This window comes from Eucalyptus grandis, chromosome 4 (assembly GCF_016545825.1).
Source record: "Eucalyptus grandis isolate ANBG69807.140 chromosome 4, ASM1654582v1, whole genome shotgun sequence".
NCBI classification, from domain to species: Eukaryota; Viridiplantae; Streptophyta; class Magnoliopsida; order Myrtales; family Myrtaceae; genus Eucalyptus; species Eucalyptus grandis.
In genome coordinates, this window is record NC_052615.1 from 38,042,536 (window position 1) to 38,056,739 (window position 14,204).

The 14,204-nt window shown below is 35.9% G+C and overlaps 1 protein-coding gene across 1 annotated transcript; it reads right to left on the reverse strand.

Moving 5' to 3' along the window:
• Positions 1-1,543: 1,543 nt before the first annotated feature.
• Positions 1,544-3,865, reverse strand: LOC104442275 (zinc finger protein ZAT4). The gene has a single exon (XM_010055641.3). It carries the CDS (start codon positions 3,251-3,253, stop codon positions 1,745-1,747), a length of 1,509 nt encoding a protein of 502 aa, XP_010053943.2. The 5' UTR covers positions 3,254-3,865; the 3' UTR covers positions 1,544-1,744.
• Positions 3,866-14,204: the final 10,339 nt, after the last annotated feature.

Here is a 14,204-nt window from a genome sequence, read left to right on the forward strand (position 1 = left end):
TGTTCCCATACTGCTCTCGAGAACAAAAAAATCAGAATCAGTCACTGTTTGGATGGTTATCAAACAGCACCATAGTGACTTATAATAGATATATGATAGAACCAGACAAAAAACAAAAAGAATTTACCACTTTGCCAATGAAATTGTGTTTGGCTTAAGGTCTTTCCAAAATCTCCCCTACTAAGTTATAGGGGTAAGCAGTTTTAGGTTCTACATGAAAATTAAAATCTACCCGTAGAAATAGATTCCCTAATTTTTGGAACCTAGAAATTAATTTCCATATTGAGGAACTTGGAACCTACCCTTCATTCCTATATAATAAAAAGGGTGGGTGTAAGAATCCACAGCTAATCATTTTCTTCAAGTCACATGCTTTCTACCACATTGTTTCAAACGAAGTTTAACCATAGCATTCCTCTAGTTTGGAACTAATATGTAATTGATTCAATTAGGGAATCATGAATAGTCATTTGTCCAGTCGTTCCATTGGTTTCTAAAGTAGTCTTAAAATGAATAGGTTCTAAGGTTTATTTTAGGATTTACCTAGGTTCCATATACACTCTTAATTGAATAATTCTAGTGAGTTATCAGCTCTAATGATCATCATTTGCTTCAATTCATTTATCACAACTCATAGTTAGACACACGAAGATTATGAAATTTTAACAAAATAAAAATTTCAGTCATAGATATTGCCAAAAATAGAAGCTCAAATTAGTACTTTTATATTACACACTCATCATTAGATGCCATAGAATTCTACAAAATCGCGCGAAAACACGAAAACTTATTTTAAATTTCGGAGAACCTATTCATCGAAATAGGTTCTCCATTTTTTGGAACCTAAAACCTACCCTACATATACTAGAACCTAGAACTGGACCACTTTCCATTGGTCCAATTCTTAAATTTTGGATTCTATCCTGAAATCATACTCACCTCTATGGAGCTATAAATCATTTATTCTTTGCCCCAACATAGGAAATGTTTTTGTCATTATTAACTAGGGTATTCACGTTATTAACGAGATCGTTGTGCATTGATCGTTGTGCATTTATTTTGTCCATGCGTAAGTTAATAAATACACATGATCATTAGTGGACGCATTGATTGAAAAGCCAAATGGGTCAGACCTGGCGACCTCCATGTCGGATCATTAGTTTGCATTCGTGTTCGACACAACTCACAACCAATGCTACAACAAGAACAAACATTGCAAAGATAATTTGAAAAATCAACTTCAACCGCTTATGAAACCCCTTTCATTTTATCCTTCTCGAGCGCAAACATTTTTATATTCTTAGACATTGGAAATACGTACGTTCGGCTCGTATGCAGTCACATTGACTGTTTGATTCAAAGTTGGACATATGTAGAGACGCATGCATGGCCGTATGCATGCTAGCATCTTCTGCAGAAACTTAAAAATGATCATAAAATGTAAAGAAGATTCTACAATGCACGATCTTGAAGCTAGTGAGTAAAGACAGTAAGCACATAACGAAAAAGACTATGCAAAGAATAAATAACACTGCAACATGGATTGACCAAACCTCTTTCTATTATGAACACAATTATGTTCCCGTTAATTTACATCGGGGAAGAATTAAAAAAATAACTTAAAACAAATGGTCAACTCGCGTACTTGTAAATTTGAACTTCTCTTACTTACATAAAAAAAAAATGGAGGGTAAGAAATCAAGATCATAAATAAATGGAGGGCTAAAGAAAAAAAAAAGAATCCTCACTTTGTTGCTTCTTCGGCAGTTGTTGAACCAATCCCCACCTGCAACCATGAAGAAGACCCTCCACTCATGTTCACATCCTTGAGTTCGCTCAACTTTGCAAGCTTCACCTTACTCTCTGCTTCATCGTCGACTGCACTGTGAGTTGTTGCGATGTTACTATCATCATTGTAATTATTGTCCATGTTATTATTCTTTTCATTATCATTCTTGTTGCTGTTGAAGTCATTCTCTTCCATGTGCTGATTATTATGTTCGCTCTCTTTAGGATGCAGCCCCAGCCATGACTGCAAGTACATCTCTGCGGACACTCGAGCGAACCGGGTGGTGGGGCTGTGCATCGGGTCGCGCCGGAGGTCATCAGATGGTGCCGGGAGGTTCAGGTCGAGTTTCAGGTTGAGTGGGTCGTCAGGGTCGATGAACTTGCCGGGCATCTGCTGGATTTGCTCCATCTGTTCATGCAGGTGTTGCAACTTCGCGAGCGCCGGTGCGTCTGCGGGGTTCGACGTTATCCAGTGGCATCTCTTGTGCCCACCCAGCGCCTGGCCCGAAGAGAAGACCCGGTGACATATCGAGCACTCGTGCACCTTCGACTTCCTCTTTGAGGTGGACGGCAGCGAGGAGCTGAGGCCATGGTCGAATGGCGAATTCGATGCCATGGACTTCGTCATGAAGAACTCGTCTTGTGTGATGGCGTCCTCGTCGGGTACCCAGTCGTACGCGTGGTCGACCCTCGCGGCGAAGCACCCCTTGACCTTCTTGTGGCTTGCTCTATGGCCTCCCAATGCTTGGTGGGAATTAAACACTTTCTTGCATGCTTTGCACTCAAAAAGGCCCTGGCCTTTATTGGGGATCACCCCTTTGGCCTTGTCCGTGGTGGGTGGTGATCTGAAGGCGAGAGGAGCAATGAAACTTATCGGCCTCCGGCGCTCCTCGTCCTTGCTCGCCGATGCACACGACTCCTCTGGCTCTGCCGAAGATGGATCCACCATGCCATTAGACAACATCATTAGGCAATTTGCTAGGTCTTCCTCTTCACTTGACGGGCAATTGGAATTAGCATTATCAACCTTCACTCTCAAGGACCTTTTTCTTTTAGACCACTTGCACCCCCGCCTCCTTGAGACGCCATCCTCCTCGTCCTCGGATTCTGGGGATGACGAGTACGAGTCGCCGACATCCTCTGAGCCCGCCCCGCACTTACCGTGCTCAAGGAACGACTTCCAAGAGGAGAACTCCTTACCGCAGTTCTCGCACGCCCGGCAGCTCTTGAGCCGATTAGGGTTGGCCCGCAGCCCATACATGCGCTTGCTGCTGGGAGGCACGTTGTCCCCGATGTTCTTGTCCTCCCAGTTGCTCCCGGGGTCCTCGTCGTCTGTGTGCCCGCCCTCGTCGCCGATCCCGTGGGCCCTCATGTGCCCTCCGAGGGCCCTTCCGCACATGAAACCCTTCTTGCAGATCTTGCAAAAGTGCTTGAAATTCAGTTGTTGGTCGACAATCAATGCCATCAGGAGAACCCGATCAATCCTAAGTAAAGATGCAAACCAAAAAGAAAAAGGAGGCGAAGGAGAAGAAGAAAAGAAGAAGCGAAACCTAAGAGCAGAAGAAGGGTGATGATGAAGAAGATGACGAGGATGAGGATGGAGGTGTGTGCTGGAAAGAGATGGAAAGGGAGGGCTTTTTTCTGTGGTTAAGATTGAGACAAAGGAAAAGATGGGTTGGAGTTTGTTCTTTGTATAGTGAAAGTGGTTGTGAGGTTGTATGGTGAAGCAACGCCAGTCCTAGTTTTTAGTTGTGGTTGTGTGGACAGAGAGAGAGGGAACGAGAAACGATGGAGAGAAACGAGGTTGTGCTGGGGGAAGAGGGGAGTTGGTGGTGGTGACAAGTGGAGGAGGGCGAGGGGAGGAGGGGGTGGTGGTGGAGACTTTTTCCACGACCGTGGAGGGGGTGTTGCTGGAGGTGGCGCCGCCGCAAACGGAGGCGTAAGGACAAGCTGTTCCCGGGGGTAGGGGAGCGGGGTTTGCGGCGGACCGCTTGTCCCCAGTCAAAAGAACTAAAAATGGGATAAGTGACGAGGGAGTGAGTTCGAGTTGAGTTTGAGTTGAGTGAGGGAGTTGGTTCTAACTGCCACACACCTATTCATGTCCCTTCCATTCCAAGCCAAGTAAAACTAAAGAGAAATTGAACTCATGCTCCTCCCTGTCTGTCGGTTGGTTCAAGCCGCTTTTCCACAAATACAGACATTAGTATTAATAATTTTTTTTCTCTTTTATTTTCCCTCTAATCTCTCTAAATTGCAAGTGTAAGGACAATTTCTTGTCCTAATTTTGGATCTCTCTTAGTTACTTTTCTTTTGGTCTCTCTTACTAAATTATGTGTGGTCCACATTGACTCGAGAAGTACAAACGAAAGAGTTCCATCTTTTTAATTTTAGGTTTTTACCAATGATAGAGTTGGTGTATGGAATCGGTCAAAATCACTTGGGAGTTAATTTAGGTAAAGCTGATTGCTATATGTCTAGAAGACATGTGATGATGCAATGACACCTTCTGGTATTGTCACCAAAGGGAAGCCACATGACTTCCGAGTTTTCTGCCCTTCCATTAGTTTTTTTCCAAGTATAGAAAAACCTTGGATCACTAGTGTATGATTTACTTATAATTTTAAAGATTAAACAATACTCGTCGATTATGATATAATTTGATAGTAGTTATCGTTTTTGTTCCAAGAAATTTTCATGGTTCATCTATACTAAATAAATTTTGTTCCCCAAAGCTTAAATCTCCCACCGAAACAATTGAAAAATTTATGGGAAATTTTATCGAGCCATTCATAATCAATTAAATTGGCCATGCCATCTTCCATAGTTCGATATAGGGGAAGATAACACAAATTATCTTTGAATTTTAATCATGAACTTTTGAATATTTTCATATATTTTAGGAATTGTATTAAACATTTACTACTGATTCAGAGATTACAATGAATAAACTAAAAGTTAAGGAATGACATTACACATGAGACCAAAGTTCAAAGACCACATTAAATCAATTAAAAGTTAAAAGGCGAGATTGCACACTGGATCAAAATTTATGAGCTTTTTGTGCTATTGTGCCTTTGATGTGAGAAGGAAGGAATTCAAAAAATGTGGTTACAATTTCACCCTAAATTAAAATTACTAGAAAACGACATGTATTTTATAACTTTAGCATTTCTCCTCATGCAAAAGAACATCAGATAGGGCGATAAAGAAATGAGGCGTGCGCCCCTTTACATATATCTATATCTATACCTATTATAAAAGTATGAACACTCAGCCTATTTTCTAGACTTTTTCAATTTTCAATTTTTCCCTAAACACATATAATGTGTGACATTTCGATTCCAACTATGCCATCACCTCATTTAAAGGTCAGCCTGTTTTGTAATTTTCGGTAATGTCTTAAAAGGCATCTCGTCTAAATTTTTTCTACTTCCATTTCTAACTCTCAATAAAACTATTTTGAAACGCTAATCTCAACGAAACTAATGCTAAATCTTGCTAAAAAAAATACTATCAAAGACCTCCATTTTTCTTTGCTTTTATTGATCTAATTTGGTTCTTACTTTCCTTATTCTACTTCACTTTAATTGCTCATCATTGTGGCCGTCATTAATTATATACCTCCAAATAACTAAAGAAAAATTAAGCTGAAGCAAACATTTACATAAGTTATTTCAGGCATATTAAGATGTGTATTTATTTAAATAAAAAGGGTGAAAAAGAGAAAGCATATATTTTTACTATGTCAATGAATTATGTAATCTTATAGGTCTTGATTACAGGATTAATCATATCTAACTATCTTTTTTTATTAACTTTATACTGATCTAATTTTGATCTTAGTTTCTTTGTTCAATTTCACTTCACTTGCCCTTTTCCTGTTCATGATCATCGCCCTCATGAGTTCCATTCATCGTAATAACCAATAAAAATTAACATAAGTTATCGGAAAATTCTTATAATATATAATTCAATAATTAAAAATAGAAAAAAGAGGAAATATATATCATTACTGTATATTAATAAATGAATCGAATATATTGTAGTTTATAGTGAAATTCAATTTGTTTAATCCTATTCAAGTATTTTAAAGTTAAAGTCAGGATAAGAGTATTTAAATTTGAATTAACCCACTTCTTAGTAAATATTATGCATGTTAATCTTATTAATAAATTTTACATATCCAATTACATTTGGAATCAATATTATTTTTGTATCTATTATATTATAGTTAAAAGTCAGATATAAGATAACATTCACTCATGTGCTCGCCATGTGGCACTTAATATTACTTCTACGATTGTTACTTGGCAAGTCACAAGATGTAATTGTGCCGCATACCCCATATTCAACCAATTCGCAATAGTTCAATGATTTGTCATCCTCAAACTTCTATAACTAATTAAATATTAATGTAATCTTAAATGTATCCGACCAACAAAATAGTTAAAAGATAAAATATCTTGAAATGAGTTTTTATTATCCTTCGCAAACATTTATCTCTTTGCACTTATCTCCTTGATTTTAAGTATGAAGGGAAAAACAAATAAAGATGAAGTATCTTGAAATATACTTTATGCATACAAATTTCAAATTAAGTCAACGAGGGATATATATCTCATTATATAATCCTAAGTAGAAGAGGAAACCGTCTAAGTTTCTCCATTTAGTGTGCCATCTCCACATGCTTCTCCTCCTTTGTGTAAAATATTTTGTGACTTAGTGCACTGATACTCCAAGCTTTATGCTTCTTATTATGTATCATTAAAGAAAGTTTAGCCATGACTGATCAAGCACTCTTACAAATGGCGTGATATAAGCACTAAAATGATCATTTTCACATATGTTTGTGTCCTGACGTTTGTATCCGTTTATGTCATTTCGTTTAAGACTCATCCTAAAACTTACCCTGCTATGCAAGTTCATTTTTGTTAATAGTAGGAGGAACGAAAACTATAATACAAAAGATATGAAAAGTTATTGAACATCATTTTCTTTAAAAAATTATGTTTGGGAATATATGAAAAATCGGAGGAATTAAAGTGTGGTGGAATATAGAGAAAGTATTTAAATTTTGAAAAATTAGAACATACATTGCCGGCGAAACGTAAACATTATCCAAACGGAGTTATCCATCCTTAATTTGAGCGAGAGATTGTATTATACAACCCTCAAATCAAGGGTGGATTACACTGTCTGTACTAAGTTTTTTACACCACCTGTATGCTATAATATATACTGAAATTTTGTGAGAATGAGATGGAGGGAAAACTTTGAATTTGTGGGGGCTTCTCTAGGCATTTTCTTTCCTTGATGCTCCCAAACAACGCCTAAACATATGATAAAAATCCGTGATATTATTGATAGAGTCTAAAATGATGACATCGTGTGTTTACATCAATCGTATTATAAATAATAAAACTTGAATAATACAACAGGGTCGTTTCAATTGAATGATTTTATAAAAATATAGCTTTTGTAGTAATTGAATTTCATAGCTATTTTCTCTAGATTTAAAAGAAATTGCAAACACTTATCTTCGCAAATATGATATTAAATAATCATTTTTGGCGTATCACTAATAATTGAGAGGTTACATCATTAAATGACAAAGGAAAAGATATCAAAGTAAAATAAAATAAAATGAAAATAGTTTTACCCAAGTATAAGAAGAGATGTGTTTATTCGTACATAATTTGTTTTACTTCAAAAAATAAAAATAAAAGTACAAGTAATCTTTTTCAAATTCAGCAAAAGTCCAAGATACGACAAATTTCTATTGAAAAAGACACTGTTCATCAATACTTTCCGGCCTAGACTTCTCAGATGATCGTCAAAGAGTTGAGATTTCACGATGGCGGGACCCGAGAACTTCAAGTTGGTCTTAAGCGCTGTGATTAGCCAGTAATCTCCGGATTAAGCAAAGTCATTTGCTTCCGTCAGCGCCACTGGTTTTAGTCTTTAATCAGTCGCTCATCATTCGCTTGCTTCGGATCAAAGCATTCGAGTAAACCTACCCCCACTCGCTTAATTAAGGAGCGACAGGGATTAATTGAGGAGAGAAGTGAGGCACCGACTGCTAAAAAGCAAGAAGCCCTTTTTGCTTCGCCACCCGTCGCATTCGCGATTTGTTGTTTTCCCGATGTACCGACTGGGTGTGAATCCACTTCACCACAACCTTCGATAGGCTTGTTAAAATGGATTTTAAATACATCTATTAACCCATATTGGAAAGGCTAAATTACTATATGATTCAGTTATAAATAGTAAATGAGTTATAAATGAATTTAGAATTATAAAACCCAAAATAATATGAGTGTTAAATGAGTTCGTAACTTATTTAGACGTAACTCACATTTATGACTCTATTTTCAATCTGTCTCGCCCTCACTCAATTTTGTGCTCGCTCCCTCTGCACTTTCACCTCCGTTTTAGTATAAATTTTCTTAGAAAGATTTAATTATGAAAATATTTTAACAATATAGGTCAGGTCGGATATGAGTTTAGTCAATATGGGTCACTAGTTTATATTGCATATAAATGAGTTAAATGCGTTAATTTCGATTGGATCATTTTCAATCCAACCAACCTATTTGACAGGTCTAATCATAAATCACATGAGTACATGTTGGGTCCATCAAAATCAATGGCTTTAAATACACGGGATTCGCACGTATCCAATACATCTCAAATATTTCTTTACCCCATTTTGGAGAAAAACTTGCTAGTTTCTGAATTTACTAATCTGAATCTTAGTCGTTAGTTATGTGGATCTCTATGTGAGACCCACCCTAAATTTGTATGAGCAATTATCATGATCGATCTCATTTAGTGAATAATCAAAGACAAAATCTCCCTCCCTTTCAAAACGATACTCGATCGGGCAATAACTTCAAGGCCAATCTCATTTGGGTTTGGGTTTCCCTCAATTGATCTCCATCGTTGATCATGTGGGTCCCATATAGATTTAATGTGAACAAATCATATGATCAAGGGCAAAGATAAACCGAGTCACTCCACCTTGATATGTACAAGTATTTTCTGTAATTGGGGCCTGATTTGTAAGTGACCTGACCGCGCGTCATTCCAGAGAGTGAGACCGTTTGAGACCAAGCTTTCATGTCCGTAAAAGTTGTCCCCACTGAAATTTGACTTTCTTTCATTAATTTATACTAAAATATTGACCCAATAATTATCGCGGGAACAAAAAATAATTTAACGATCACAACGATATCAATGTGTTTAATACATTGAAAATGATATTGTAGCTTACTTAAATAATTTTATAATTTTTCAACATTTGTAGCGCTCTCAATAAATTTCAGTGGATCTAAATACATTTTTAAAGTACAAGTTTAGACGGTTTTACATTCTTTTTTCAATATATTTTCCCTTTAGTCAACCGATGATAGATTATGTTTATATGTAAGCATATGTGACAAATTTAGAGTTGGGAGATTTATTAAAATGATTAATTCGAGGAATATCCATGTTTTGTCACAATAATCCTAAGGATAATAAACGATATACTATGTTAACTTTAAAGGTTTTGATGAGTTAATTAGTTAAAAAAATAATTAAGAAACTATTGTCTCACTTGTAAATAGTGAATTCACGATAATGTATTTGCAGTATTCACATGCAATCATTGTCATTAGAATTTCGAAGTTATATGTCAATAGTGTAAACTAATTTATTTATTTTTGGAATTTAAATATAAATTTTCAACTTATAAATTATTAACATCAAAGTTACAACCGGCCGCGGTGGCTCCGCTGGATAAGGCCCTGCTGATCCTCAACCCAGAGGTGAAGGGTTCAAAACTCGGGGAGAGCGCTAAGTGTATTAAGGGCGCGCATGACAAAATTTCTGTTTCTCGATTTCTCTGTTTCTTTGTTCCCCGGAATAGGTTTGGAACATAAATCCGTTTGGTAACGCAATTTGATTTCTCTATTTCTAAAATAGATTTCTATTCCAGAAATAGAGAAATTGAAGAAATCAGAAGCTGAAATTTTTAACTTCTCAGTTTTTGAAATAGAAATTAGAAATTGAAATCAAACCATATAAAAGAATCTTGCAACTTTCTTGCTAACTTAATTCACTCATAACCACAACTTCACAAATTATTGCTAATTTTCATTTTCTTATTTTGCTCGTGTTTTTTTTTTTTTTTTTTTTGCATTTTTTTTTCAATTTTTTTGATAACTTCCTCTTTAGGATGAAAGGCAATTGAATGGGTCCCCAATTTTAAAAAACGACCAAAGTTCTTAAATGCTTACTTAAAAACAATGGAGCTCTTTCCTCCTAGAAAAGGCACGCGCATGGCTAGTTGAAGAAAAAGTTCTTACGTAATAAATAAATAAAAAACATGCCTAGAAATTTAACATTATTTTTTTACGAATTCAAAATTCTTGCAAAATCAAAATAATTTGATTGTTACACAATCTTGAATTTTAATTCGAAGGCAAGAGATTCAAGAGAATCTCTCTCTTTGCTATGCAAAGGCCATTAAAGGTTCATTGAGCAACAATAAAGAAATTAGGGATAAACAACTGGATTGATTCAATTCGAGAATCAAAATAAACCGACATTCCCCCGATTGGTTCCTAACCATAAACATTACTTTAAGATAGAATTCTCATATATTCCTTTACACCATTAATTTTATTTTGTTGATAATCTTGTATAATACTAGTTTTTGATAAAATGACAAGGCTGTATAAGCGCCATTGATGGCACCCATATTCATGCTTCCGCAATACTTGTTTGAACCTAGGCAGGATGGGCTTGCAAACAATATATTGACAGATGAGGGAAACCAAATTAATACGCTTAGGAAAACAATTGCTAATAAAATGGCAAGGGATAATAATATGCCAGAAATTCTATGAAATTGTATTTTCAACTTTTGTAATGTATTAGTATTATTTCGATTATTATTTTGTATTTGAGGATTTCCCATGTTGTTTTAGTATTATTTCGACTATTATTTTGTATTTTAGGATTTCCTATGTTGTTATCTAATCAATTTTTATTTCTAGAAATAGAAATTTTGTTATATTATCAAACGGATTTCTATTTCAGAAATAGAAATTTTGAGTCGTTATCAAACAGGTTTCTTTGCTCGAAACTTGTCCTAATAGAAATTAAGAAATTGATTTCTGGCTAGAAATCAATTTCTGTTTCAGAAGTTTTGTCATGCGCAGCCTAAGTGTGACTCAGGGGTGGTGGGTCCTTCTGCTTAAGTGTCACATGGGGGTTTACGACGTGGCTATCGGCTGCAAGCCGGTTCCTCCAGCATCAAAAAAAAAAAAAAAATCAAAGTTCGTAACTGCACAGCAAGTTACATGACATTGTGATCATGAAAATATTTTATAGGAAGAAAAATGATAGAATATAATTTGAAAAATAATGTAAAGGAAATTTAATATAAAAAAACAAAGTGATAGAAAGGAGGAGGAAGGCATGGGATTGAAGTGAAAGTCAATATGAATTAGTGAAATGAAATTTAAAAGGGGAAAAAACGAAGAAAGGAGGGAGGCTATGAAATGTGTGATATGTCCTCCTTAAAATGTCTCTTGATGTATGGATTAGATAAATAGATATATAATTCTTTTATTTTCCTAAAGATACATTAGTAATCGAAAATTCAAAACACAAGGAAGAAGAATTAAAAAAAAAAAGAGAGATAAAAAGTGAGAGGCTATAGGTAATGAAAGAGGGTGGTGCAGCCTACTCTACCCGAGGAGAGTTTATTAATTTTTTTTTGGAAAAAGTAAAAAAAAAAATCATAAACTTATTAGGGTTAATATCCTGAAAAACCCCAAACTGTACACTTGTGACAAATTTACCCCAAACTAATTTTTTGCCCACCCAAAACCCCAAACTGATATACCTTTGACAAATTTACTCCAAACTAGTACATTTGTGACAAATTTACCCTCTGTTAGTTTTCATTAAATTTTACTGTCAAATTATTATGTTAAATGACACGTGACAGTTGACCGATATACCAATTTGGGATTTTACGCTCTATTTGTCACAATTTACAATTTTTATGATTTTTTTATGGTATTAGTCCAATTTAGCGGAGGATATATTTGTCACGAATTTACTAATTTGGGATTTTTTGCTGTCAAATAAATTAGTTTTTGGTAAATTCGTCATAAATGTACCAGTTTAGGGTTTTTTATAGTCAATGGAGGTAAATTTATCACGATGTACCAGTTTAAGGTTTTTTAGGGTATTAACCCAACTTATTATATTGATATCAATTCGGTCAAAAAAATTTAATTAAAACAATTTAATCCTAAAAATTTTCGAATTAATAATAATTCAGTCCATCTAGCCAATTTAGTTCCAAAATTGCTAACGTGAATGCTAGTGGTCCTACATAGCACGACCAATGCTAACGTTGATAAATTTTTCAACTTTTAAATATTTTTCATAACTTTTTTTTTCTGTTTTCTCTTTTATTTTCTTTCTTTTTCCCTCTTTTTGTACACTATTAGCGGGCAAGGTCACCAACTGACCATCACCAACCACAAACGAGGGCCAATGACCCTCATCTGGTCTGGGCAAGGGCCTCTACGCCCTTGCTCAAGGGTCACAACGCCCTTGCCTGAATTTGGGCGAGGGTGCAGAGGCTAAGGGTGAGCATGGTCCAAGCGGGCAGTTCCTAGAACCAGGAACTGCCCGCTAACGACCGTTCCGAAAATTGGAACCGGGATTTACCCGTTTGTTGCATAGATCCACCCGGAAACCGGACCGCCAGTCCGGTCCGATTCCCAAGTGGATCCATAGAACCAATCTTGACGCGAAACAATTTTGGTTTTCAACATAGAACGGTCGAGTCTATGAATTGGGAAGGAGGGGAGGAGGTCTATGGTCGGGTTTTCAACATAAAACGGTCGCGAAACAATTTTCCGCGACTATGGCGAGTGGCGGCCAACGCGAGGGGGCGAATAGCAGCAGCGGAGGAGTAGCGGCGGTGGCGTCGACGCTCAGGGAGGAATTGAAATGGCAATAGGATTAGGAGGAACCGAGGAACAGACAAAGATAGAGAGAACCGAAGACGAAGGGAGTGAGGAGATGAGATGTTTCATTTAGTAATTTTTTTTTTAATATAAGTTTCCGGTCCGGTCCGGTCCGGGTGGGCGGATCCGCCCATGGAACCGAGAACCGGACCGGTACCCACCGATTTCAAAAAATTGGAACCGGGAACCGAACCGGTTCCCTCAAGAACTGCTGGTTCCGGGCGGTTCCAATCTGGTTCCGAGCAATCTGGGCGATTCCCAGGTATTTTGCACACCCCTTGCGAGGCCCTCCACCGAGCCTATGGCCAGCAACCTTGTCGACTAAAGGGCGAAGAAAAAGAAAGAAAAGATAAGATAAAAATAATTAAAAAAATTCTTAAAAAATATTAAAAATTACAAAAAAAAAAAAATCCATATTAACACCGGTCGTGTCACTCAAGACCACCGGAATTCATGTTAGCAATTTCCAACCTAAAATAGCTAGATGGACTAAATTGATACCAATGCAAAAAGATTTAAGGTTAAATTAATTCATTTGAATGGTTTAGGACTGAATTAATAGAAATGCAATAAGTTTAAAACTTTTTTAATACTTTTCCCTAATTTTTTCATTGGCAACATACCCATGGTTCGCTGTGTACAATCATTTTACATTAACATATTCCATTTGATTTTAATTTTTAAGCTACTGCATATATGTGATAACATCACTTGAATTAGAGGAACATAATAAACCAAGTCATTTCGTTAAAGTCCCAGAGTAGAAAACATATGTATGGCATCATTTACATTTGCTCAATTATACTTGTAAATCAATCGACTTCCCTAGGATAGTATTAGTCTATACCACTTCCCCCTCTCTTTCCATTCTCTCTCCATTGTCTTCTTCAACTTATCCGTGGGGAAGGGTCCTCCCCTCCCTCTGTTTTTATTTTTGTTTGTATATTTTTGTTCTTTTCTTGTTTCTTCTTCTCTCTCAATCTAGATTTAGGAGTTATTTATTTATTTATTTATTTATTTATTTATTTATTTATTTATTTATTTATTTATTTATTTATTTATTTATTTATTTATTTATTTATTTATTTATTTATTTATTTATTTATTTATTTATTTATTTATTTATTTATTTATTTATTTATTTATTTATTTATTTATTTATTTATTTATCTATTTATCTAGTTTCAAATCTAAGAGTTTACACTCCCTCGCCCTCGATCTAGTTCTAGAATTGGGAACTATTCTCTCCCGATCTAAATTTGAGAGTTCAATAAATATGTTTTCAAGAATTCGATTCCCAAGTGCTCTGTTCATGCACAAGTCATCTACCTTCAATTTAAATGATGATTGTAGGTTGAGCCATATAGATTTGCTCTCCCA

Bases quoted from the DNA above. Each gene is read 5' to 3' on its own strand.
- LOC104442275 (XM_010055641.3), bottom strand. From the start codon at position 3,253: ATGGCATTGATTGTCGACCAACAACTGAATTTCAAGCACTTTTGCAAG.